Source organism: Purpureocillium takamizusanense, chromosome 1 (assembly GCF_022605165.1).
Source record: "Purpureocillium takamizusanense chromosome 1, complete sequence".
Classification (NCBI taxonomy): domain Eukaryota; kingdom Fungi; phylum Ascomycota; class Sordariomycetes; order Hypocreales; family Ophiocordycipitaceae; genus Purpureocillium; species Purpureocillium takamizusanense.
In genome coordinates, this window is record NC_063068.1 from 5,583,127 (window position 1) to 5,606,921 (window position 23,795).

Sequence of the window (23,795 nt, forward strand, 5' to 3'; positions counted from 1 at the left end):
GGTGGTGGCATCATCGTCTTCATCACCCGTCGGTTTGAACAAGACGACGCTTTGGCGCTGCCGGGTGGGAATGGAGCGCGGGCTGCCCAGCCAGGCACAAGAACAAGATTCATCAACCCGAGTCGATCGGGCCCCGCACGTCATCCCACAGTAATAATGAGTAGGAAGGAGAAGATTATTGCGCTGATCGGCCTAGTGTTGTGTACTGTACCGGTTACCATTACCAACGCCTACTCGACCCGTTGTCGAGTGAGCCCTTCTTTGCACGTCGCGGCGGCGCTTACTTCGTACCTACTGACTGACTGGTTGCCGCTCCTGCACAGCACTGCACCGTATGGCGGCCACGATTCAGCGCGGCTCCGGGGCGTTTGCGACATACGATGCATCGAGCCTCGGGCGACTGTCTCGCGCGAGGATAGCAGAGATGGAACGGACAAGAGGCCTGTCAGCTCGGACAGTCGCCGTCCTCGCCCCCTCACTCGCCCGCTGCCCACCACCTCGTCCCTCACCGGTCGGCCCTGTCTTTTATGATAGATGATGTGTTGCCTCTCCCCTTTGATGGCCCCCCCCCCCCCCCCCCCCCCGCAGTCCGGACCCCTCTGGAACTGACTGCCGCGCACCGGGCCCGTCAGGTCAGGACCCTTGCCCTTGATGAGGCGCTGTCTCGCGGCAGAAGCTCCGGCGATGCGCGTTGGCTTGACTAGACTACGTACTACTATACCTACCTTCGTTACTTCGTAGTTACGAGGTGGACGGCTCGATCGATCATCTGACGCTGCTGGCTGGTCCCCATGCTGGCCATCACAGCGACGGACGACGTCTTAACTCGGCCAGGAGGCACAGGCGGGCGTCATTGTGCCTGCCCATGCTTGCGCCTCTTCCGAACGCGCGCCTGGCTCAGCCCCTGCCGTTCGCATCGGAAACACACGACTAACTTACCCCCCTGCTCGATGCCGTTTGGTGCCCGGACCAAAGCAAAGCAGGAAGCGCAGCGCGAGCCATGTTCGTCCCACGTCGCACCGCAGAAGTGACAAATCACGCCAGGGCTGCAGGGAAGCATGTGCAATATCAAGGTCGAGGTATCATCATTTTTCCCCCGAGCAAGTTCCGCCGTCGCCATCACGATAAAGGTCCTTTGCCCGTTTCGCCGCGCATGCCGGAAAATCTCCACGGCACGCACACACCTTTTGCACATCGTCACCGTGGCCTCGCGTGGCGACAACCCTGAACAGAACATGAGATGCTGCACCAGCCGATGCGAGGTGCGAGACCAGCAGCTCCCGATGCTGCCGGAGCCCAGTCCGCTCTGTATCTCTGCCAAACTGTACCCCGCATGAGCCCTTGACCAGCTTTCTGCACTTGAGAAACACTCGTCCGTGTTGCGACTTGGCAAAAAGGGAGGGGGGGAGGGGGGCGCGGCCTTGACATCTGTCATCTCAACTGCCCATGCCATGCTACCGGATAATATCGCTCCTCCATCCTCACCCTCTCCACGCGCCCTGCCGTCACGTCACGTCCAGCGAGTGGCCCCAAGTCGAACAGACTCGGCTCAAATCGACCCGACTCGACCCGACATGTCTCGGGGAGCCAGCTCGCGCTTGGGTTGAGGCCCTGGCGTCAACCGCCATGCGTCCTCCGCCGGTACCTACCTATGCATGTAGCGTCGACTGGCTCCACGCGGCATGGCCTGATGGGGGATAGAGGGGAAGCACCCAAGGCACTCAACCACGCCAACACGCTCGGCTCGTCACCACCACCACCTCCCGGCTTCTTTTGTTGCCGCGCCCGGCTGCCGATGACCACAGATCTGCTGCCAAGGGGGGGGGGGGCCTTGGGCAGCCGCTCGCCGTGACTGGGGGGCACGGCACGCTCTGATTTTTTTTTCGACTCCGGATCTGGAATTTGGAAGCGGTAAAAAAGCAAAGCCCCTCGCGGACTGTTCGCCACTAAGCCATGTACATCATCACCTTGTACGTTTTCTCTCCAACCGACGAGGCGTCAAGGGTCAGTCATTGACCTGCCCGCGTAGATATGGTCGATTATTAGCGTCGCGTCCTGCTGCTGCATCAAGGGACCAGCAGGCAGGCAGGCAGGCTCTTTCATCCTGACCTCCACGTCGACGGCCACGTCCATGCCATGCCATGCCCTGTTGTGTGCCATCGACCAGGCCATTTGAAGTCATCCCCATGTTGCGCGCGCCTTCAGAAGCCTCATCCACCACCAACCACGACGCATGTGTGCAACGGAACCCACGCATCCACGTTCCTCTTTTGTCTCTCATGACCGACACGAAAGGCAGCTCTCGCCGTTCGCGCGCATGCTGTGCGCCCCCCCCCTCCTTTCCCCAGGATTCCATGCCTACCTACCACGCCCTCAAAAAGTGGGCTCTGCCAGCCCCCAGCCGGCCATACGTATTTCGTCGACGCACGACAGACAGACAGACAGTCACTCACACACGCAACGTCCCGCTCCGCTCTGCGCCGTGGCTTCAACGTGTCTCAAGATCCTAACCTCAGTAACGTTAGTATCTCAAATCAACGCCTTGCGCACTTCGTGACCTCGGCAATGGTTGTTGCTTTTTTATTAACTTCACTCCTGCTTCTTTTCTTTTCTTTCCTTCTTCTTCTTCTTGTTGCTTCCGAAATGCGCCTTGTCCGCGGACAAGGACAAGGTAGGTCCGTCGGCGCTGTCTCTTTGCCCTTCCTTGTACGAGGTAACCCTCCCCCCACCCCCTTCCCCCCTGCTCTCTTTCTTTTCTTCTTTCTTTCCCCGTCCTTGCCCAATTCTGCATGTCAGTCTTTTTCTACATGACAGCTGTCACCCGTCCCCTTGCAGCAGCGCCATCTTGACCAAACCAACCCCCACCACCCCCACGACCATCACACCACCAACACACTCCGTCGTCATCGTGTAAACCGAAAAAGAAAGGACACCGTCAAGATTTGCCTCTCGAATGATGATCTACTCTAGTTACTGCAGTCCATACATTTCATCATTTCGCTCCTCTCTCAACTCCGCTTTGGCATGACCATTCACGTGTTCGCCCTCCAGTCGACCGACCGACTAGGGCCCGTCTAGTACTTGTTCTCGAGTCTCCTCTCCACCTTGAGCTTGAGCAGGTGGTCCAGCGCTTGTTGCACCGGGATCAGCTCGCCCTTGCTCTGCGTGCTCTGGTCGTCGCGGTTGCGGATATTGACCGTGCGCGACTCGGCCTCCTGGGCGCCGACGACTGTGTGGCAGCGTTAGTACCCAATCCTCGCCAAACAAACAGGGAAGCACGGCGTTTCGAGAGAAAAAGGTGGCTTACCGAAAATGAAGTTGTACTGCTCCAGTTGGCCCGTGCGGATCTTCTTCTGGAACGTGTTGCTGCTCAGGTCGACGTCGGCGAAAAGGCCGCTGTCGTGGAACAGCTTCTGCACCTCCTGTGCATAGTCGTTGACAGCGGGCATGACAGGGACAACGAGCACCTGGCGTGGGCTCAGCCAAAAGGGCCACTTGCCGGCAAAGTGCTCCGTCAGGATGCCGATCATGCGCTCGAAGCTGCCCAGCACCGCTCGGTGGATCATGACGGGGCGCGCGTAGCCGACGGGCAGCTCTGGGTCGTCGTTGTTCGTGGCAGCACCGCTGTCGTCCTTGGCTGCGACGTAGCGGAGCTTGAATCGTTGAGGCTGCATGAAGTCTAGCTGGATCGTGCCACACTGGTGGTCTCGCTTCAGCGCATCGTAGACGGTGATGTCGATCTTGGGACCGTAAAAGGCACCGTCGCCGGGGTTGAGCTCCCACTGGGCGCCGATGCGCTCCGTGAAAGACTTGAGGGCCTCCTCGAGCTTCTTCTCCGCCAAATCCCACAGAGAAATCTCGCCAATGTACTTTTCAGGGCGCGTGGACAGCTTGAGCTTGAACTGGAATCCAAACAGGCCGTAAACGGCGTACAAGAAGTCGAAGGCACCCTCGATTTCCTTACGAATCTACCAATTGTCAGCGACAAACATGCCTCCAGCTGGCTTCGGAGGGGGCACTAACCTGGTCGATCGTGCAGAAGATGTGAGCGTCATCCTGCTGGAATCGTCGCACACGCGTGAGGCCCGTCAAAGCACCCGAAAACTCGTTGCGATGCAGCACGCCAAAATCGGCCATTCGCCAGGGCAATTCCTTGTACGTGACGTCCGAGTGGGCAAAGATCTTACAGTGGCCGGGGCAGTTCATGGGCTTGAGGCCAAACTTCTCCTTTTCGACCTCGAAGGTGAACATGTTCTCCTCGTAGTGGGCCCAGTGGCCAGACGTCTTCCAGAGGTCGGCCTTGTACATGTTGGGGGTCATGACCTCGACGAAGCCACGCGTCTTGTACTCGCCCTTGACGAGATCCATGAGGGCGTTGAAGATTCTCGTGCCGTGGGGCAGCCAGAACGTGGAGCCGGGCGACATTTCGTCCCAGAAGAAGAGCTTCTGGTCCTGGCCAATCTTGCGGTGGTTGCGCTTGGCAGCCTCGGCCAGGAACGTCTTGTACTCCTCGAGCTGCTTCTTGTCGGGGAACGAGATGCCGGCAATTCTTTGGACGGACTCGTTCTTGCTGTCACCAAGCCAGTACGCGGCGGAATTCTGAACAACTGTGAGCAAGGTCAACGCTCGGGGGCGGGTGAAAGGGACGGCTTCATACTCTCAGGACGGAAAACGCCTTGATGTTGCCCGTGTGTGGCACGTGCGGCCCTCTGCACAAGTCGATGAGGGGGCCGCATCGGTAGACCGTGCTCTTGGTGCCGTCCGGCACGCGCTGGTTGATGAAGTACTCCTTGTACTTGCTGTATCGGAACATCTCGAGAAGCTCGTCCTTGGTCATCTCGAGGCGGACGAAAGGCTGCTTCTCCTTGATGATGGAGGAGGACAGGGTCTCGAGGGCCTTCTTGTCCTCGTCGGAGACGGCGGCGCTGTGGAGTGGCCAGAGATTAGCGTCCGCAATTCAATTGCACTTCCAATTGCGGCAGTCTGGCGCAGGCCCTCTCTCACCCTTCCATGTTGGCCATGTCATAGTAGAAGCCCGGGGGGTCCTCCGTGGGCGGGCCGTTGCAGAGGTAGCAGCCGAATCGGCGCTCGCAGGCCTCACCGAGAATGTGGGCAGACGAGTGCCAGAAGACCTTCTTGCCCTCAATGTCGTCAAAGGTGATGAGCTCGAGCTTGCAGCTCTTCTCGAGGGGCCGCGTGAGGTCCCAGAGCTCGCCGTCGACCCGAGAGATGACGGTGCGCTCGAGCAGCGACTTGGCGATGCCCTTGGCGACGTCCGCGGGCGTCGTCTCCCACGACGTGCCCTTTACCTCCTTGCCATCGGATAAGGAAATGGTGATTTCCTCGCGGGGCTTGGCTGTAGTCGCCGTGAGTCAACGACTGTGGCCATTGTACGACGCGGGGTCGGTCGTCGACAGAGGGGGAGAAAGGAGGGGGGGTGGGGGATTCGCACCAGCAATCTCGGCATCTTGTCGGGCCTTGATCTTGTCAAAGATGTCGAGTCGGTGCTGGATGAACTCGGGGAGCGTGGGAAGCTGTTTATGGCGTCAGCGCAATGGCCATTGCACAAGTTTTTGTTCGCTGCGCGGGGGAATCTGTCTGCCACCAACCTCGAGGCCTGCGCTCTTGCCACCCTTGGGAGCCTTCTCCTTGGGAGCCTTCTCCTTGGGCTGCTTGGCGGGTCGCGACGGGAGGCTCTGGGCCTCAGCCGCCTGGGGGGCCGCGGCGGCGGCTTGATCAGACGACATGGTGGGCGGGTGTTGTGTGCTCCTCGCAGTTCGGTCTCGCGATGGGCGGGTGGTGCGGTGAAGAGAAATGCTGCGTAGCGGTCTCACGATGGGATTGCCCAGCAGCACGAGTCGTAGGTGGCACCAGAATACTTTGTAGCATTCGGCGGGCGGGCGGCGTGGAGGGGCAACCGTACCCTTAAGGGGCCAAGCGCGCCGGCGAGGTGGGGTTGACTCACGGGCCAGAGAATATTCGGCTGCGGCCGTGCCTGGGCTGCGTTGAGGAGTCACGGCTTGGTGGTGGCAGGCAGAGGGCCACGGCAGATCATCGGGCGATACTCCGCCCCTCCCGCCCAGCACCGGCCTTCACGGGAGTTGACCCAGCGAAGTCACAATTCTTCAACCGTTCAACCGGGGCGATGAGGTTGGTGACGATGTCGACGGAGAAACATTGCAGAGTGATTGATCACTTGATTACTAAAGTCTCCCCGAAACGCCTCGCAACGTTGCCAGTGCGAAGCCTCGCGATGCGTCACGGTCGAGTTGCGTCCAAGATGTTCCATCTCCGAAGTCGGTAGGCGTTGCTATTGCTACAGTCATCTGGCATGGCATTAGCACCAACCTGACACGGCACTGCCCAGACAAGGATAACGGTCGCGGCATGAGGCACACAAGGGAGGCACACGGGTCAACCCTCTGCAATTGCAGCTAGGAGTCCAATCTCCGCAAAGGAGCAATAAAGTACGCCCGCCTGACTCACTATCTGCTTCGTACTTCGTAAACACATTTTCCATTCGTAAAGTGCTGTATATGGGTATCACAAGTGCTTTCGTAGTTTCAACGCCTTCCCATGCAGATCGCCCACGCGCCATTGACTCATGCTTCTCGCTCTCTCTTCGCCCATATCTCGTCAGAGCCCGTACCTCGTCACGCATTCCTCGCGGTGCGTCTCGAGGCAGTCCAGCGCGCAGACCCTCGTCCCGCACTTCATGCAGCGCACCCGGCCCCAGTACCCGCAGACCTCGCAAAACGTCCTCGTCGGGTACGTGCCGTCGCGCCGGCCCAGCGCCTCCAGGTACGTCAGCGGTGGGTGCGCCAGCAGCGCCCGCAGCTCCTCGTCCGACGGCACCTCGGGCACCCGGGACATGAGCAGCGGGTCGTCATCGCCAGGGTGCGCGGCGGGCGGCGCCCGGTACGGGGGCGGGAGGACCGGCGGCAGGGTCGGGCCGGCATCGGTCATGGGCGTATCCGCGTCTCTGGGTGTCGTCGCCGCGGTGGCCGATTGTTGTCTCGAAGTCGTTGCGGCGTCTCTCTTGCCGACCTGCGAAGGCCGCTTGCCGGAGCCGGAGCCGGACGCGACGCCCGGTCTGGAGGAGCTGGCTTGCGCATTGGGGTTGGCCTCCGCGAGGGCCTGCAGGGCGAGGAAGTCGTCGAGGTGGTTCGCAAACGTCTTTTGTGACTGCATGATCCGCCGCACGTTGGGCGTGTACTTGACTTGTGCTGGCGGTTCCCTGAGGTCAGCCCTCTGCCCACGAACGATGCGAGGCGCGTGTGCGCGTCCGACTATGACGTTAATTACCTCTCCCGCTCTTCACGGGTAGCGGGATCGACGCGTCCCTCGCGCCGTCCCGGTCCAGCGCCTCAATCTCCTTGCGCGCCTTGGCCTCCTGCCGCGCCGACAGGTCTCCGATGCTGAGGTTGCCGCCGGGGGCGTTGCGCGCGCGTTTGCGGTTCGCGGGCTGCTGCACGGCGGCCGCCGGGCCCACGTCCGGCACGTAGGCCCATCCCGGCGCGGCCGTCGTCCTTGCGCCGGCGAGCTCGATGACGCCAAAGTTGTTCATGACGGGCCGTTGGCATGAGGTGGACAAGAGAGAGGGCGTGCAGAATCCAGGCCTGGTGGAAGGCGTAGTGCAGTGCACGTGTAGCTTCTACCTTTTAGCGTCTAGCAACTGGCAGTCTCCAGTGAGGTAACGGGGCCGCTGGAGCTCACACATGGAACCCTGAAACGCCACCAAACGGCACCGCAAGTCTGCCCGAAAATTCCGCCACAGCCCGACCTTGCCTCACCCGAGAGCTCCAGCGACCAAGCCCAATCAGCGAGGCCCAATTCGTCCAGAGATTCTGGGGCACAGCGACCGGTTACAGTGGCCAGGTGGTGCTCGGCTTCCCACCCAGCAATTGCGCCCAGGTCTCGTGTCATCCGGGCGGGAGAGCTCGCCCGCTAGCCGACTACCTGCCCTGCCTACCTCGCCGCTCCGACCTCACCTGGCTCCGCCTCGCCTCGCCACGCCCTCTCCCTCCAGCTCCCTCCGCCTCTACCGTCCGCAAACACGCATCGTCGCCACCCCAGTCCGACAGAGCAACGACGCCCACACATCCCACAATGCTCGGCGCCGCAGGAATCCTCGTCCGTGGCACCGGCCGCACCATGGCCGCCCGTCCCTTTTCCACATCGGCTCGCCGCATGGCCGACGCCGCCGCCGCCGCGCCGCTGCCCGCGCGGAAACCCATGGGTGCTTTCCGGGGAGGGTAAGTGTCGAGCAACCCGCCCGGGCGCTCCTGGCTCTCTGCCTCGGCGCCCTTGCTCTGACTTCTTCGATTGAGCATGCTGCGCGGACTGGGACTGACGCCCCTCCTCACGCAGACTCTTCGGCTTCCTCTTCGGCTGCGTCCTGTCGGGCGGCGCCGTCTACAGCTACGTCTTGAACGAGTACAAGACCTCCAACGACCTCCTGACCGAGGACATCTATGTACGTCAAATCATATGCGTGCGGCGTTCCTGCCCGCGTTCCGCAGATGTTGCTGCCTCCCGGCAGCCTCGGATAGCATGTGCTGACCGACACCCAGACCCTTCAAGCCTCCGTCACGCGCCTGACCAACTACGTCAAGAACCTCGAGGAAAGGACACAAGCAAGAAAGTGAGGAACGCTCGCGCATCGTTGGAGCGTCGCGGGAGCCATCGCAGACTGCGGTTCCGCTGGCCGTCGCGTGGAGCGGCGAGCCCAACCACGGGGAGATGCGTGATATACGTGCCGGAGGCTTGCGACTGTACTATTACCCGCGTATGAGCATTCTGTTCCGCAGGCCCCTTTTCATCGCTGTTAAATAGAGTCAAGTCGAACCAGATTCATCACAGTGACGACCGCAGGGACCAGCCGCGTTTCATGGTATCGCATCGCATCGCAATTGCTCAGTGACTGCAAACTACCGCGCAAACCTATGGAAACCCCCAGGTATTCAGATAACCTGCAAATCCGCGCCCGGGAATAGTCATGATCGTGGGGCGTTGGGCGCTCCCTTTTACACACAAAGAGTACATGGTCACGTTTACAGTTCGTCGTGCTCCTCCTTCTCCTCCTTGGCCTCCTTGGCCTCCTTGGTATCCTTGGCCTCCTCGGTGGCGGCGGGGGCGGCCTCCTCGGTGCCCTCCTCCTTGACAGAGACGCTGGCCTTGTACTTGCCGTTCTCCTTGATGAACTGGACGAGGTCCTCGACGGTGCGGGCGCCGCTGTAGGTGACGGGGGCGTCCTTGGCGCCGGCGGGGAAGAGCTTGATGGTGGGGAAGCCGGCAATCTCATCGGGGACATCGTTGGCGGTGGCATCGACCTTGGCGATGACAACCTTGTCCTTGAACTCGCTCTCGGCGTAGAGGCTGCCGAGCTGGTCGTACTTGGGGGCCAAAGCCTTGCAGTGGCCGCACCAGGGGGCGTAGAACTCAATGAGAACATCCTTCTTATCATCAAGGACGACCTGGTCGTAGTTCTTGGCGACGACGACGGTGACGGGGCCGTCCTGCTTCTCGGGGATGGGCTCCGACTTGATGCTAGGCTCAATCTCGCCGGCGACGTACCTCTTGACGAAGTCGTGGATGGTGTCGTGGGCGACCTCCAAGTCGTGGTGGAGGGGGAACTTGAGGTTCTTGACGGTGTCCTGGATGGCGAACGACGGGAACTTGTCGGTCTTGAGGTTGAGGTTGGCGGCGTGGGCACCGAACTGCTTGGCATCGATGGTGGCGAAGTTGATCTTGCCCTTGTGCTTCTCGGCGACAGGCTTCAGAGCCTTGCTCAGGGCGTCACGCTCCTCCTGGGTCTCGGCGAAGATATAAGCCAGAGGAATACCAGCCGACATGTAGCCGGCATAGGTCTCGGGGCCGACCTCGCCAACGAGAGGAGTGGCAGAGGTCTTTGCGAACTCGGTAATGGCTTCGACCTCGAACTTGGACTCGAACTTGTTCTTGCCCTCATCGAAGGTCTTGTAGAGGACGATGGAGGGGAACTTGACACCCTCGGCCTCGGCCACAGCGGCATCGTTGACACCACCAAAGAGGTAGTCATCACGGAGGGTCTCGGCGACCTTGGAGAAGGTCTCGTTGGAGGCCTTGTCGTCGGTGGCAATGTAGGCGACGAGGACGACCTTGTCGGCCGTCTTGAAGTCCTCGAGAGTGTCCTTGGTAAGGAGAGAGACGGCAGGGAGAGACTGCTTCACCATGTAGGAGTGAATGCTGAGTGAGGTTGTTAGCGACTTGGTTGCACGGGCCCCAATGTTGGCAGCACGATGGGCGACTTACGCATCAGCCTTGCGCTGGCCATTGTAGGGCTTGACGTCCTCGAGGCCGCGGAAGACCTTGAGCGTCGGGTAGCCCTCGACACCGAACTCCTGGCAGAGGTCGGCCTCCTCGGTGCAGTCAACCTTGGCGAGCTTGATGTTCTTCTCCTTGAGGGAGGTGGCGGCCTCCTCGTACTCGGGGGCCAAAGCCTTGCAGTGACCGCACCAGGGGGCGAAGACTGGGAGCCCACGTTAGCCAATGCGGTGGGGTATGACAGCTTGGCGAAGCCAAGGGGGATAGATATGGAGGAGGCATACACTCTGCCAGAATAAGGTTGTTGGCCTTGACAAAGTCCTTGAATGTGTCCTTGGTGAGAGAGGCGACGTCCGACTCGGCCGTGGCAACGGCGGCGAAGGCGGCGATGATGCCGGCGGCGACGCGCTTCTGATGCATGATGGGCGCTTGTGGCGGGTACTATCAAGCAACAAACAAGGACGGGGGGGGAAGGTGAATGAAGGAGTCCTGCACAGCTGGTGAGAAGGCTGTCGAGGAGGACGATGGGGGATGGGGAGGAGAGGAACGACGGCAGATGTGAGGGCTGGGACGGGGAAGTTTTGTACTACGGGGTTGAGTCGCGGGATGGTCTCCCTGGGCTGGCGCATGGCAGGCGAGGCCAAGCGGCTGGTTCAATTGAACAAGTGTCCCCTTTGCCCCAGGGGGGGGGCCGCCCATCCGCAGTGGGGGCGTCAACGCGGGTAGCACTACTTCGAGAATGTACCGTGTGTACCTGGAGTCCACACCCGATCGCCGCTGTCAGCCTGCCGAGGGAGCCTCGTCAGGGACAAGGTACTTGCTTCGTGCATACGTACCTCTATGCGTACCCCGAAGCTGAATCTGGTACTTGTACATAGGTACCTGGCCATCTCGGGGTCTGCACCCACTGCCCCGCCAAGTACCTGGAGTGCGCGTGCGGGCTCCCTGGCGCTGACGACCGGGCGGCTCGGGCTGAGCCCATTGCAGCAATGCACGGAAGGGGCGACCTACGAACAGGAGCTACTACCCTAGTACCTTATACCTCTAGTACCTACCTTAAGGAACCTGCTAAAGCTTCGAGTGCCTTGTCTTGCTCACGGCCGTAGACGGTGGTACCTCGCCAAGCACATCATCGAGTAGCGTGGCAAAACGACAATGTGGTTGACTTGACGAACCGGATGCCATCTCGCGCCGACTTTTGCTAGGGCGACCTTCGGGCCCAGCACCATTGCCGTGGTTGGCCTTGCTCTCGATGGGGTGGTGCCACGGCGCGCAGCCTCGTTCAGCTCCCGAGTAAGCCGGCCTTGCCTCCTGACAAATCGGCTTCCGCGAATCCTCAAGAGGATGCTCCATACGGCATCGTCCCCCGCCCGCCCGGCTGCCGTGTGCGACTTGGCATGCAATTTGACAAGGTGCCGGCCAGCTTTCGGTACTGTCCGCGGCGGGACAGAATACGTAGTACGAAGTGTGCTTACACCACAATGAAGACACGTCTCCTCTGTCTGGTTCAGTGAACGGGCTGCTGACGAAGGCGTTACGGAATCCGCAACCCCTTGATGGCCATGCGAGGTATGCGCGGTCGCTCTATGGAACAAGAACAAGGGGCTCTGGCACACACACGGCCGGAGCATTGACCAGCGGGCCTCCAGTGCCGAACTGATGGGCAATGAACGACAAACCCGGTCCACAATCGGCATGCTGATCCACGCGATGTCTCGCTAAGTACTAGCTGGCAGTCACTGTCAGGGCAGACTACCTACCTAGATGCCAGCTCCCTCGACGCGGCACGAACGACCCTCGCCGCTTCATACTAATCCACCACGTCGCTGCGACACTGGACGCCTGCAAATTACAAAGTACGGCGTGTCTAGTCCGGAACTCGTTGCTCTGTATTCATACCAGTGCTAGCTATCCTGCCTCTGCGCCCGCGCATAGACGTCGAAGGCAGGGCCTCACTCTGCACCATCGATCTCAATCGACATGCGCGCATGCAGCTCAGTGGTTCGCTGAGGCGAAGTACATACTCTAGTATGTACGTGGCAGACAGTGCACCAATACAGCGCCGCACTAATCCCCCCGCCGTAGATTTGCTGCTGAGATGTGTGGCAGGGCAAAGGCACGGTCGGTTTCAATGATTCTATGAAGCAAGGCTTCCTCAATGTGACACATTGGCCACGCATTGCGCGCCTGCGACGAGGCGCTAGCAAGTAGACAGAAAATCCCGATGCTAAATATGTCACGTCACTGTTCCTCGCAAGCGCGGGACCTGCGGCGGGTACTCGCGTTAGGACTGCCGAACCAATGACTTGGACGAATTCTAGCAGTTAGTAGGCTCCGCTTTTCATCAGCCTGAGCCTGCCATGTACCTCTCACAAGTCCTCTGCGACTCCAATTCGCCGGATTTTTTTTCCCTGCTCACGATATCGACTCATTGTCGAACCAGTGTTGCATCTCATCGCCCAGCTGCCCGAATCATTGTCGCCGCCATCTCGTCATACATCTAGGCATTCGCTTACCTGGCGGCAATGGGCAAGACGCCGGTCATTGGGCTGCTTGGCGGCGGCCAGCTCGGTCGCATGCTGTGCGAGGCGGCTGGCCCCCTCGGCTACGACATCGCCGTCCTGGACGAGGCCGGCTGCCCCGCCAAGCAGATCAACGCCAACGACAAGCATGTCACGGGCTCCTTCAAGGACGCTGCCAAGGTCAGAGAGCTGGCGTCTCGATGCGACGTTCTCACTGTCGAGATCGAGCATGTCAACACCGAGGTCCTCGAGGAGATTGCGACAAAGGGAGTCCGCACGCACTCGGGCGAGCTGCGCAAGGTGCCTGTTCACCCGTCATGGCGCACTCTGCGACTGGTGCAGGACAAGTTTGCCCAAAAGGAGCATTTTCACGCTGCCGGCGTGCCCATTGCGCCGCAAATGGCCCTCGGCGACGGCGAGCTCCTGCCGCAGTCGCTCAAGGAGGCCTATCAAAAATTCGGCTTCCCCTTCATGATCAAGGCGCGCAAGGGGTCCTACGACGGCCGGGGCAACTTCAAGGTCAACGGACCGGAGGACTTTGAGGAGGTGGTCAAGGCCCTGGGCAAGCTGCCCTTGTACGCCGAGAAGTGGGTGCCGTTTGCCATGGAGCTCGCCGTCATGGTGATCCGCACCGAGGATGACGCGGGCAACTGCACGGGCGTCTACTCCTATCCTACGGTTGAGACGGTGCACGAGGACGACGTTTGCAAGACTGTCCTGATGCCGCCGCGCAAGGTCGACGGTGCGGTCTGCGCCCAGGCCCAAAACGTGGCTCAGGAGGTCATCAAGAGCCTCTGGGGGCGCGGCGTCTTCGCGGTCGAAATGTTCCTGCTCCAGGACGGTACGGCTTTCAAGTGCCATCCCCCATCCCCCGTCCATTGAGCTCACGCGTTTCAGGTACCATCATGGTCAACGAGGTGGCGCCTCGACCTCACAACTCGGGCCACTACACGATCGAGGCCGTGCCCTACCTGTCGCAGTACAAGGCGCAGCTCCACGCCATCATGGACATTGTGCCCGGCAACATGCAGCTCGTCCCTCGCTGCTCGCAGGCCATCATGCTCAACATCCTGGGCGGCGCCGCGCCCGAGTCTCACGACAAGCTGGTGCGCCTGACGGAGACGGAGTATATCCGCGGCACGGACGTCTATCTGCACCTGTACGGCAAGGCGTCTAAGCCGGGCCGCAAAATTGGCCACATCACCTTTACCACGCCCTCGGCCGACGTCGACCTGGAGGCGACAATCGCGCCGTTTGTCAATGAGGTGGACCTGATGCGGAAGCAGCGCTTGAGCGCGTCGTCAGCCCAGCTGCGCCCGACGGTGGCGCCCGAGGCCAACAGGAAGACGAGCTCGCGCGACCCCACCGCACCGCTTGTCGTCGTCACCATGGGCTCCGACTCGGACCTGTCGGTGCTGACCGCCGGCCTTGACATTTTGGAGAAGTTCGAGGTGCCGTACGACTGCACCATCACGTCGGCACACCGGACGCCGGCGCGGATGACGGAGCTGGCCAACGCGGCGGCGGCCCGGGGCATCAAAGTGCTTATCGCGGCGGCGGGCGGGGCGGCGCACCTGCCGGGCATGCTCGCGTCGGAGACGACGGTGCCCGTCATCGGCGTGCCGGTCAAGGCGACGCACCTGGACGGCAACGACTCGCTGTTGAGCATCGTGCAGATGCCGCGGGGCATCCCCGTCGCGACGGTGGGCATCAATAACTCGACCAACGCGGCGCTCCTCGCGGTGCGCATGCTCGGTTCTCACTACCCCGAGTACCGCGAAAAGATGGCGCAGTACATGGAGAGCATGAAGGTCGAGGTCGAGGGCAAGGCGGCCAAGCTGGAAGAGGTGGGTTACCAGGCATACCTGGCGGACAAGGCCAAGAAATAGAGTCGCGCGAGTGACACAAAGAAGAAACGCGTTTACGGATGACCATTTTGTCCTGTGTCGTCTGTCCTTTGCACGCTCCGCTGATGACCATGGCGTTGTCCTATTTACTATCAAGTTGTCTCACGCTATATGATTGCCACCCGCTCAAGGCCCCCTTTTCGGAACGCTCGCCCACCGACCGACCACATTACAACTTGAAGGCGTCTTGCACCTCTTTGGGCTCGGCCCGGTGGTACTGGTTGGGCCACTTGACGGGCACGCCTAGCTCGTGCGCGGCATGCAGGACGAACTGGGGGTCGCGCAGGAACTGCTTCGCGGCGAGGGCCAGGTCGGCCGACTGCTCGGGCCCCTCCTGAACGACGTCCCGGGCGAAGGCGGCGTCGTCGATGCCACCGACGGCGGCGACGAGGAGGGGGCTGCCCTCGTCGCGGAGGGCGGTGCGGATGCGCCGGGCCAGGTCGGTCTGGTAGGTGCGGGAGCGCTCGATGCGCTGCCTGGGGTTGTTGCCGCCGCTGCTGACGTCGAGGACGTCGACGCCCCAGCCCGGCAGCAGGCGGGCGAGGCGCAGGCTCTGCTCGAGGTCCCACGAAGGGGCGCCCGCCCACTCCATCCACTCGGTGGCCGAGATGCGCACCCACAGCGGCATGTCGGCTGGGATGACGGCGCGGACGGCGGCGACGACCTCGCGCAGGAAGCGCGTGCGGTTCTCGAAGCTGCCGCCGTAGTCGTCGGTGCGTTGCTGGAGGATGGGGTTAGCGGTGATGAGGGACTTGCCTCTTCTCTGAGAGAGAGCCCGCGTGGGCGAAGATGGCGGTGATGGTTCGCGGGGTGAGTTGGGGCTAACTTACGTTGGACAGCGGAGACAGGAAGCTCGTGATGAGGTAGCCGTGGGCGCCGTGAATCTCGACAACGTCAAAACCCGCGGCGACGGCCCGCGCCGCCGCGTCGGCAAAGGACTTGACCAGGCCGCGGATCTCGTCGACGGTAAGCTCGCGCGGCGGCGCCCAGTCCTCGGAGTACGGGACGGCGCTGGGGCCGACGACGTCGCCGGGCCACCCGCCGTGGGCCTCGTCGGCGAGGACCCTGCCCGCGGCGCCGGCGATCCAGGGCGCGAGGGTGCTGGCCTTGCGGCCCGCGTGGGCGATCTGGATGGCGGCCTTGCCGCCCTGGCTGTGGACGAAGTCGACGACGCGGCGTAGGGGCGCGACGTGCGAGTCGGCCCAGACGCCGGCGTCCTGCGGGGAGATGCGGCCGCGGGGCTCGACGGCCGAGGCCTCGACGACGACGAGGGCGGCGCCCCCGAGGGCGAACTGGCCCAGGTGCACGAGGTGGTAGTCGGTCAGGTGGCCATCGGGGTCGGCCGAGTACTGGCACATGGGGCTGACGACCCAGCGGTTGGGCAGCTCGACGGAGCGCATGCGCAGCGGCGTGTAGAGCGTCGGCGTCGGCGTGGCGGCCGAGGCGCGGGGTTCGGCGGCCGTCCCCGGCGGGGGCTCTTGTGCGGGCGTGTAGAAGGGCACGCCGGCCTGGGCCTTGTTGCGGAGGTCGAAGCGGCCCATGGTGGTGGTGGCGGCGGCGGAAGGATTGCTGCCGGTGTGCCGCGCGGATGTGTGTGTATATGTGTGTCTGTACTTGGTATGGATGAAGCTATCGCGAACCGACACGGCGGGGGTTCTTGGTCTTTGGTCTCGGGTGTATGCGCAAGTCACCCCCGCAACGGGAAAGGCACAAAGAGACAGGCGGAGGGGGAGGAGCAGGGTGTAGCGCTGCCGTGCGTCTTTCTACGTATGTACTTGCTTGCGCCCACGCCGCGTCTTCCTTCAAGATGGTGATGATGACGACGGCGACGGCAGAAGAGCTGGTGTTTTAAAACCCCCCTTTTTTTATCGCCTGCAAAGCAACGCACCGAGACCGGGCCGGATTATAAATTCAAAAAGAAAGTGATTGCGTCGTCGCCACTAGCACGGCGCAGCGATAGCGCCCACCCCGCCGCGCCTCAGGTCGCGCGTGCTGCTATTGCTGCTGATGCCGCTACTACTACCTGCTAGTAGTGGTAGTGGTAGGTAGCGTTGTAGCAGTCCCCCCCCCCTCGGCGTAAGCGGCATGCCCGTGTGTGCTTGACAAGCGGTGGAGGAGGGGGCATCGATGGCATCACCGGGTCGGGGGGGGGAGGGGGAGGAGATTGAGGAGGAGGGGCAAACAGTGGCCTTGCCCCTCTCCCTCTCCCGTCCCCCCCCCCTCCGCCCCCTGACGAAAAGGGAGCTAAAGAAAGACGGGTAAACGCAAGCTGTCCAACGTCAATGGGCCAAACGAAAACAACCGGGACCCTGGAAGATACAAGCAAAGCGCCCTGGAATCCGAGCGGTGTCGTTGGATGGAATTGACATGTAGGTAAGTAAGCAAGCGTGGCGTCGCTCTAGGGTGGCTGTAAAGAAATGCAAATTTCAGGGGACCAAAGTTTTTGTATCCGGATTGTTCCCGTCCCGCGGCATGACGACGTCCTGCCTGGTGGTTGCCGACGAGAGCACTGCACGCGCACCGCACCCTCTCGATTCCGTACTATCTTACCTTGGTACTGCCGAAGGTAAGGTAGGTAGGTAGGATTGAACCCTAGCCACTTCGTACTTGACGCACGTGAGGAACGGCACATTCCTACTACCCAGGGGTTACACCGTACCGTGGCATCGTATCTTATGCTCGCTCTTCCTCTATTGACTACCACTCACTCAATGACTCGCCCACGTCCCACCGAGGTATCCTTTTGGACCTGATGGCCGCGCATGCTCGTAGGTTGCATTGCTTACTTTACCACTGGCCAGCAAGGACTTGCGCGGCGAGCAGCAGCCGCAGTCAGCTCGGACCAGGCAGGGTCGCCCGGGTTCTCAAGGCCCATGACAGCGCACCCGTGTAGACTGCAACTCGTGCCAGAATGACGACCTGGCGGCCCGTCCGAATGACGAGAGAAAAATTGCCCTGGTGCACGATGCGAAACCGGCATTGTGCCTTTGGGCATTAGAGCTCCCCCCTTCCCCCTAAGGCCTCATGGGTGTCCCATCCTCTGAAATAATCAAGTCTTTTTTTCTTTTCAACTCCAAGGAAACGGCCAACCGACGTAGATGCTTGATATATATTTTATTCCAGATTCTCAAGGGGGTACTCACAACTGTCGTAAAGCAGGAAAACGCCTTTGGCCACCCTACCTACACCTGCGTTCAATAATGGCTCAGGCGCGATCGAGATAGCTGCACGGGCGCAACATGGCCTGAGCGGTAGTTATGCCTGTGAGGAGGACGGACACGGCCAGAGAGAGCCCCTGACAAAAGTGCGGCAATTCTCGTTTTTCCATTAATAAGAGCCGAGTCGCGTTTCGGGACGGCCTAGAAGGATGAATGATGCTTCCAAAGCAAGGATGGACGTAAAAATTATGACATGGTGACCATGTCGAGTTGCTCATGCCAACGGCACGACCTCCAACTACTAAAGCAAGCAAGCAAGCAATTCAGTCGGCACGGCGGGCGTGAGGCAATGTCGGCTCGAGTCAAATAATAACCGTGCCTCGCCCGCAAAACCCAAGACTGCATGCAATTCTCTTCCTTCCACTTTCGCCGAGGCAACCGACGACGCTCAACCCATATATCCAGGAGAGGGGGCAAGTTTCTGCCTGCCCGCCTGCCCGCCATCATCTACCACTGTACTTGCGCCTTCCGCATCGCCAACCCATTAGAAAGGAGTAAAAGGGAGGGGAGGGATAGAAGGGGGAAACAACAAAAGAACAAAATGAACTCCCAGCCTTACGGGGAGGACAGACCAGTACGCCATCCCGCCGCGCGTGCGTGGTTCTTGAATCCGTGGGAGGAGATACCACAGGAAGCATTCCAGGCTTTCACGGCGGATTGGAACAAAGCGTCGACGAAGGTGTTTATGGCTGGCGTAGGTTCCCCCTTCCCCATCCCCATCCCCATCCCCTGCCGTCTTCCCAACAGTGTGTTTCTTTTTGTGTGTGTTGTTTGATCCTTGCTTTTGGGTTTTGGCTGACGTGCGCGCGCACCTCATCTCCTGTCGCGCCGGCTCTAAAGATCTGCAACGCCCAGTGCCAGACGTGCGAAATCGACATTGAAAAGCACGGGATAGTAGACCAGGTTCAAGACCTTATTCAGCTCGGCCTGCCGACGTATTTCATGGCCAAGTGTCGACATTACACCCCGGTGAGTTTGCATGCCATTGCTCTCTAACTCGCATGGGCCTCGGCGCTGATGGAATTCCCCCCGAGGGGGGGGACGAAACAGTGCCTTGGAGACGGAAGAACGTGCGCGTGGCACAGTTGGCGGCTCGACGGTGCCGATTGCCAGCCGCCTGCGGGCATACTGGGGTATGGATTCATGGTTCCGGCAGCACAGCGACCGCCTCTGCCACCGCAGCAGAACCAGCCTCTACCACCGCAGCAGAACCAGCCTCGGCCACCGCAGCAGAACCAGCCTTGTTGGCCACCGCAGCAGCACCAGCCTTGGCCACCGCAGCAGCCGCCGCCGCAGCCGCCGCCGCAGCCGCCATCGCGCATAGAGCGGACACACATCAAACATGGCTGGGTCGAATACACCCGTTTCAAGGGCGATGCTCTTGAGGTCATTTGCGACCCCAACGGGAACTGGATATCTCTCCGTCGACCCCATGGTAGGCCCGGCCCTCCGCCTCCCGGCTCTGCGCCGCCCGGCCCCCCGCCCGGGGCTCAGCGGTACTAGTACTAAGTTACCTAGGTGCTTACTGCTGGCGAAACGGGGAGGGGGAGGGGGGGGGGGGGGCGTCACGAGACTGCGAGCGCCGTTACGTTTGTTCGTTCCAATGTGTGGTTTTTCGTTGCTTTTGGGCTCTTAGTAACTTCAGTACGCCGACCGATAAGGAGGAGAGGGAGGCGGGGTGGGGGGGGCCAAGGAGGGAAATAAATCATTCAACATGGTTTTTCTCTCGCGCGCCCGCCGGGTCTGGCTTTCTGTGATGCTGCCCCGGGGGGTTGATGGGAGAGAGAGAGAGAGAGAGGGACGGGACGGGCCGCCGGAAGGAACAGGGATTACGTTTGTAAGAGGAAAGCTCTCGGTTAGGAATGGACAAATGTCGTTATTGGAAACCCCCCAAAAAATAAGAAGAAAAAAAACCAAAGGAAAAAAAAACACAGGGCAACAGGCAGCGAGCGATACGTAGAACAACTGTGTTTTTGTTCTCGAAACGCTACTAACCGACTATAGATACCGTGCCCAATAGGGCCTTGCATTAGTACTAGACTTGATCGTAAACGACGACATGCCCGTCTCTTCACCAGATGCGAAACTCAACTACTAAAGGTGCAACTATTGTACTACCCTTAGTGGTATGGCACCTTCTTGAACCCCTCCTCCTCCCCTCACAGCCAAAACGTCACTGCCCAGGTACCCAGCCAATGACCGCGTCGCTAATTTCCCCGCATCGCGACCATGCGCGTGCTAGCCCAGGGTACAAGGTACAGGTACGTAGCTAGACTGAACCCTCCCCCCCCCCCCCCCTTCCTCCATGCGTCCAGTCCAGCCTTATAATGTAGTCCCCCCCCTCCCCGCGCAGCCATCATGTATTAAAGGGGTTGCCGTCGCCCTGCCTGCCGGCCCCTTCTCCAACGGTTTTTCTCCTCTTGCGCCCGCACCTCATCCATGGACATCTCCTCACCATCTCTCAAGCCACGTATATTCATACCAGCGGCGTCTTCGTCAAGGGAATACAAAGGCAATTCTAGCTCTGCCTTGTGCACTAAACTGAGCCTGGGAAAACCAAGTCCTTGGCAGTCTGAAGTCTTCATCTTGTGGGAAAAGGCATCGGCCTGGCCTCTAGGGGCTGGCTTTGGGGTACCGGCACTGGCTCCCGCCTCTGCACTCCGGCTCTCTCGTGACTGCTGGTTGCATAGAGAATCTGTGTAACAGCAATCCCGGAGAAGGGGCGGGAGCCGGTCAGGCATGGCACAGCATTTTGGTCTTCTTACAACTGGCCGCGCCCAAAGCACAGAACGTGGCCCACAGGATTTCTTCCGGAACTGCGTTTTCCAAGGCATGAGCAGGCTCCGAGCGGGACAAGAAACATATTCAGTCTTCTTGTATCAAGTACATACACGTCTAACTGCCATCTCCTGCAGAGATCCGACGTCTATCTGTGCGACGACGCGCCAGTCTCGGCGGCCATTCGTCTCCCTGTGCTACAAAATCAGGCTCGATAAGCAAGGCTCCGCTGACGAGAGCGTGCCGGGGGAAATTTTTGGGGAATCCCATCCGTCTAGTCTACATGTCGCCTCCATCTCCGGGTGTGGTGTCTATCGCGCCTCGTCGTCCCCGCCCGCCACCGCTTCTCGATCCAGCCACGACTCGCGCCCTCAGGTCCACCTTAGTTGGACTCGTCCCAAGTGGGCTTCATGGTCCAGCGCTGGTTCTCGGAGCCCTGGGCGAACGGAACACCCAGCTCGAACAGCTTGGTGACGACGGCCGAAAAGTCCTTGAAGAAGGCCTCGTTGTCCTTGGCGTACTTTTCAGTGATGGGCTTGAACTTCTTGTCCTGGACCAGGACCATGTCGGTGGGCAGCATCATCAGCGTCTTGGTGGTCTTGTCCTCGTACTGTGTCCAGAGTCAGCAAACGCCCCGCACGCCGAAAAGAAGGTGCTGCAATTCTTACCTGCTTGGGGCCGTTCCACTTCTTCCACTGCCACTTCTCCTCAACGAGTAGGCGGTAGTAGTCGTTGGTCAGGACGGTCGGGGAGAAGGTCCACGGGCCCTCGAAGCCGGAGCGGTCCGTGTGGCAGCGGCCCAGGGCGTGAGCGCCGGACAGAGCCACGATCTCCTGGTCGTTGAAACCCATGCGGTAAAAGATGTTGCGGAGGTGGTCGCTGCCCTGCGTGGCGTCGGGCAGGCGGCCATCGGGGGTGCAGGCCGTCACATCACGGTCGGAGCGGCCGGGGCGGTACGGGATAATGGGTCCCTGCATCTCCTGGACGGCACAGACGCCGCCAAGGATCCAGAGGTCCGAGTACGTGATCCAAGGGTACTTGGCTGCGGCGCGGTTAGTCTCTCTCAAGCCCCAAGAAAGTTGCAAGTGCAACTTTTGCAAGGTATCCAATCGGGGGCACTTCACTTACCCTTGACGGGCTCGAGGAAGTCACGAGCAGCGATGAGACCAGCGTTGGCGCCGTGGTCAGATTCGGGGGCGAAGCGCATGGTGGCGCCGTTGCTGCCGCCAGTGCCCGTCTCCTTGTCGAACGTGCCCGAGGCGTGCCAGGCCAGACGCAGCAGCACGGGGCCGAAGCTGCCATCGTCATAGTCGTCCTTCTCCTCGAGGCGGTTGGCGATCTCGTTGTACACCTTCTGGTAGTCGTCCTTGGTGGGGGTGAAGACCTTGGTCGAGGCGGCCGACGGCGCGCCGCTGGCCGTGGTGTACCAGTAGCCGAGGCCACCGAGGGCGGCGGCACCCGTCAGGTACAGCCACGTCGACGACGACTTCTGGGCGGGCTCAGAAGAGTACCAGCGGCGGCCCTGCTGGCGGAAGGCCTGGCGGGGGGCGACGGCGAAGGCGTTGCGGGCCGTGGTGCGCGTGGCCACGCGGGCGAAGTGGCGGGTAGCCGAAGCCATCTGGACGCAACAGCTGCCGTCAGCAAAGCGCTTCGCTACTTCACTCTACGATGTGCGAGGAGAATCAGGAAGGGTACGCGGCAGGGGCGCCGTTGGCCGATCAGGTAGTTGGATGACTGAGCGAGGCTCACGAAGAAGGACGACTCGGCAGCAGAGCGCATGCAGACTTACTGTGTGAGAGAGCTTTGGACGGGGAGCTGTCCGTGTCGTGGGCGCAGAGAGACAAGCCGGCGAAAGGAGAGGAGAGAGAGGAAGCCGATGATGGGCAGTGTGATGGTGAGATGAAGGAGGCAAGTTGCGCAAGGAAGGACCCGGGGGGGTGGGTTCGGATGCAGAGTTCAAGGGGAAAGGGCGGGTGGAAGCTCCGAGAAGGAAAAAAAAGAGGCGTGCAACGAACGAGCCTTCCTTCGAGCGAGACACGACCAGCTTACCTGTTCCCCATCCTTGCTCCTCCCCATGCCATCCGCTACCTACCTATCGAGCCGCGACCCGCGCGCGAGCGTGCACTGCACGAGTCACCCACCAACCAAACACCCCCCCCCCCTTGGCATAACCGACGACCGCCCGCGCGCACGTACGTTTGGGCAATTGCCAATGCCCCCGGGTCCGAGTGGAGGAGGGAAGAAAACGGAGCACCGAGAAGGAAGGAGACCCCCGTTGGATTCCAGACTTTTTGTTGAAATCGCCACGACGTGACTGGCCGGGGACACTGGGTGGGTAGCGAGGGGTGGGGGGTCCTTTTTTTTCTTCCCTCTCTCTTTCGTTAGCACCGGTCCCGGTCGACCCACGCGGAGGGGAGGAGCGAGCCACGATGGCGCCGTGCAGCGCAGTGCAGTGCAGTGCAGTGCAGCCCAGCGCAGTCTTGTTGCTGGTGGTTCCAGTGAGGTGCTTGCTTGCTTGGCTTGCCCACGGGCCACCCCCGGCGCGGCTGACGGACGGACCGACGGCCAGACCGCCAGACGGGCGGGGAGGGGGCCCTGATGAGCATGATGACCCTTCCTGTCCCGTCATATCCCTTCCACCTTGTTGGTTGGTTCGGCGCCCTCTTGTCGCACATGAGGGCGTCGGGGTTGGGGGCGTCAGCATTCCCATCCCTCTGCTTCCTCTCAACAGCAGCACCATCATCATTGTGGTCGTGATCCTCATCATGATCATCTTATTTCTTCGACGTCGTCGTCTTCACCCCCGTGCTACATGCGGCTCTGTCTTGCCGACAAGGTCCCTACGTGCGTCCCCAGCAGTATCTACTAGTAAATGTCGTACGCCGCCAGGCCGGCAAAACTATTAAGGTACGTACTAAAACCCGCCCGTCAAACGAGACGCCACGGCCAGGTACCGCCGCAACGCTGCCCGTCCGCCTACGTAAAACTCCCTGCGTCGGCCCCGAGCGGGGCCCTTGACATCACATGCAGCCCGATCAGGCAACCCCCAGCGAGACGCCCCCCCC

At 60.9% G+C, this 23,795-nt stretch overlaps 8 protein-coding genes across 10 annotated transcripts; 3 read left to right on the forward strand and 5 right to left on the reverse strand.

Moving 5' to 3' along the window:
- Window positions 1-2,549: 2,549 nt before the first annotated feature.
- Window positions 2,550-5,865, reverse strand: THS1 (Threonine--tRNA ligase). 3 transcript variants are annotated; one of them, XM_047982645.1, is made up of 7 exons: window positions 5,610-5,865; window positions 5,453-5,534; window positions 5,005-5,356; window positions 4,658-4,925; window positions 4,024-4,599; window positions 3,308-3,968; window positions 2,550-3,229 (listed from the first exon to the last, which is right to left on the reverse strand). In XM_047982645.1, exons 1-7 carry the CDS (start codon window positions 5,745-5,747, stop codon window positions 3,075-3,077), a joined length of 2,232 nt encoding a protein of 743 aa, XP_047838611.1. In that variant the 5' UTR covers window positions 5,748-5,865; the 3' UTR covers window positions 2,550-3,074. The 3 variants fall into 3 exon arrangements, with proteins under 3 accessions (XP_047838611.1, XP_047838613.1, XP_047838612.1); XM_047982647.1 differs by having other exon boundaries at window positions 5,005-5,534; XM_047982646.1 differs by having other exon boundaries at window positions 4,658-5,865.
- A 543-nt stretch (window positions 5,866-6,408) lies between these two features.
- On the reverse strand, window positions 6,409-7,645 carry JDV02_001697 (uncharacterized protein). The gene is made up of 2 exons (XM_047982648.1): window positions 7,306-7,645; window positions 6,409-7,226 (listed from the first exon to the last, which is right to left on the reverse strand). Exons 1-2 carry the CDS (start codon window positions 7,565-7,567, stop codon window positions 6,637-6,639), a joined length of 852 nt encoding a protein of 283 aa, XP_047838614.1. The 5' UTR covers window positions 7,568-7,645; the 3' UTR covers window positions 6,409-6,636.
- Window positions 7,646-8,059: 414 nt separating this feature from the next.
- JDV02_001698 (uncharacterized protein) lies at window positions 8,060-9,089 on the forward strand. The gene is made up of 4 exons (XM_047982649.1): window positions 8,060-8,255; window positions 8,371-8,476; window positions 8,574-8,788; window positions 8,843-9,089. The coding sequence occupies exons 1-3, from the start codon at window positions 8,110-8,112 to the stop codon at window positions 8,646-8,648; spliced, it is 327 nt and encodes a 108-aa protein (XP_047838615.1). The 5' UTR covers window positions 8,060-8,109; the 3' UTR covers window positions 8,649-8,788; window positions 8,843-9,089.
- Window positions 8,897-10,915, reverse strand: PDI1 (Protein disulfide-isomerase). The gene is made up of 3 exons (XM_047982650.1): window positions 10,590-10,915; window positions 10,294-10,510; window positions 8,897-10,227 (listed from the first exon to the last, which is right to left on the reverse strand). Exons 1-3 carry the CDS (start codon window positions 10,723-10,725, stop codon window positions 9,054-9,056), a joined length of 1,527 nt encoding a protein of 508 aa, XP_047838616.1. The 5' UTR covers window positions 10,726-10,915; the 3' UTR covers window positions 8,897-9,053.
- Window positions 10,916-12,634: 1,719 nt separating this feature from the next.
- Window positions 12,635-16,492, forward strand: JDV02_001700 (Phosphoribosylaminoimidazole carboxylase). The gene is made up of 2 exons (XM_047982651.1): window positions 12,635-13,668; window positions 13,725-16,492. The coding sequence occupies exons 1-2, from the start codon at window positions 12,831-12,833 to the stop codon at window positions 14,714-14,716; spliced, it is 1,830 nt and encodes a 609-aa protein (XP_047838617.1). The 5' UTR covers window positions 12,635-12,830; the 3' UTR covers window positions 14,717-16,492.
- Window positions 14,818-16,551, reverse strand: OYE32_1 (12-oxophytodienoate reductase). The gene is made up of 2 exons (XM_047982652.1): window positions 15,565-16,551; window positions 14,818-15,455 (listed from the first exon to the last, which is right to left on the reverse strand). Exons 1-2 carry the CDS (start codon window positions 16,273-16,275, stop codon window positions 14,904-14,906), a joined length of 1,263 nt encoding a protein of 420 aa, XP_047838618.1. The 5' UTR covers window positions 16,276-16,551; the 3' UTR covers window positions 14,818-14,903.
- A 2,418-nt stretch (window positions 16,552-18,969) lies between these two features.
- On the forward strand, window positions 18,970-19,455 carry JDV02_001702 (uncharacterized protein; the record flags this gene model as incomplete). Its single annotated transcript, XM_047982653.1, has 1 exon — window positions 18,970-19,455. The coding sequence occupies one exon, from the start codon at window positions 18,970-18,972 to the stop codon at window positions 19,453-19,455; it is 486 nt and encodes a 161-aa protein (XP_047838619.1).
- Window positions 19,456-20,706: 1,251 nt separating this feature from the next.
- CCP1 (Cytochrome-c peroxidase) lies at window positions 20,707-22,959 on the reverse strand. Its single transcript, XM_047982654.1, has 4 exons — window positions 22,520-22,959; window positions 21,859-22,348; window positions 21,399-21,772; window positions 20,707-21,340 (listed from the first exon to the last, which is right to left on the reverse strand). The coding sequence occupies exons 2-4, from the start codon at window positions 22,346-22,348 to the stop codon at window positions 21,113-21,115; spliced, it is 1,092 nt and encodes a 363-aa protein (XP_047838620.1). The 5' UTR covers window positions 22,520-22,959; the 3' UTR covers window positions 20,707-21,112.
- Window positions 22,960-23,795: the final 836 nt, after the last annotated feature.

Coding starts and splice junctions, on each gene's coding strand:
- THS1 (XM_047982645.1), bottom strand. CDS start 5,747: ATGTCGTCTGATCAAGCCGCCGCCGCGGCCCCCCAGGCGGCTGAGGCC. Junction 5,357..5,452: donor ACAAGATGCCGAGATTGCTG/GTGCGAATCCCC, acceptor CGGCGACTACAG/CCAAGCCCCGCGAGGAAATC. Junction 3,969..4,023: donor TCTTCTGCACGATCGACCAG/GTTAGTGCCCCC, acceptor GACAATTGGTAG/ATTCGTAAGGAAATCGAGGG.
- JDV02_001697 (XM_047982648.1), bottom strand. CDS start 7,567: ATGAACAACTTTGGCGTCATCGAGCTCGCCGGCGCAAGGACGACGGCC. Junction 7,227..7,305: donor ACCCGTGAAGAGCGGGAGAG/GTAATTAACGTC, acceptor GGGAACCGCCAG/CACAAGTCAAGTACACGCCC.
- JDV02_001698 (XM_047982649.1), top strand. CDS start 8,110: ATGCTCGGCGCCGCAGGAATCCTCGTCCGTGGCACCGGCCGCACCATG. Junction 8,256..8,370: donor ATGGGTGCTTTCCGGGGAGG/GTAAGTGTCGAG, acceptor CTCCTCACGCAG/ACTCTTCGGCTTCCTCTTCG. Junction 8,477..8,573: donor TCCTGACCGAGGACATCTAT/GTACGTCAAATC, acceptor ACCGACACCCAG/ACCCTTCAAGCCTCCGTCAC.
- PDI1 (XM_047982650.1), bottom strand. CDS start 10,725: ATGCATCAGAAGCGCGTCGCCGCCGGCATCATCGCCGCCTTCGCCGCC. Junction 10,511..10,589: donor CAACCTTATTCTGGCAGAGT/GTATGCCTCCTC, acceptor GTGGGCTCCCAG/TCTTCGCCCCCTGGTGCGGT. Junction 10,228..10,293: donor GGCCAGCGCAAGGCTGATGC/GTAAGTCGCCCA, acceptor AACCTCACTCAG/CATTCACTCCTACATGGTGA.
- JDV02_001700 (XM_047982651.1), top strand. CDS start 12,831: ATGGGCAAGACGCCGGTCATTGGGCTGCTTGGCGGCGGCCAGCTCGGT. Junction 13,669..13,724: donor AATGTTCCTGCTCCAGGACG/GTACGGCTTTCA, acceptor CACGCGTTTCAG/GTACCATCATGGTCAACGAG.
- OYE32_1 (XM_047982652.1), bottom strand. CDS start 16,275: ATGGGCCGCTTCGACCTCCGCAACAAGGCCCAGGCCGGCGTGCCCTTC. Junction 15,456..15,564: donor TCCTGTCTCCGCTGTCCAAC/GTAAGTTAGCCC, acceptor CCCATCCTCCAG/CAACGCACCGACGACTACGG.
- CCP1 (XM_047982654.1), bottom strand. CDS start 22,348: ATGGCTTCGGCTACCCGCCACTTCGCCCGCGTGGCCACGCGCACCACG. Junction 21,773..21,858: donor CTTCCTCGAGCCCGTCAAGG/GTAAGTGAAGTG, acceptor ACCGCGCCGCAG/CCAAGTACCCTTGGATCACG. Junction 21,341..21,398: donor AGTGGAACGGCCCCAAGCAG/GTAAGAATTGCA, acceptor CTCTGGACACAG/TACGAGGACAAGACCACCAA.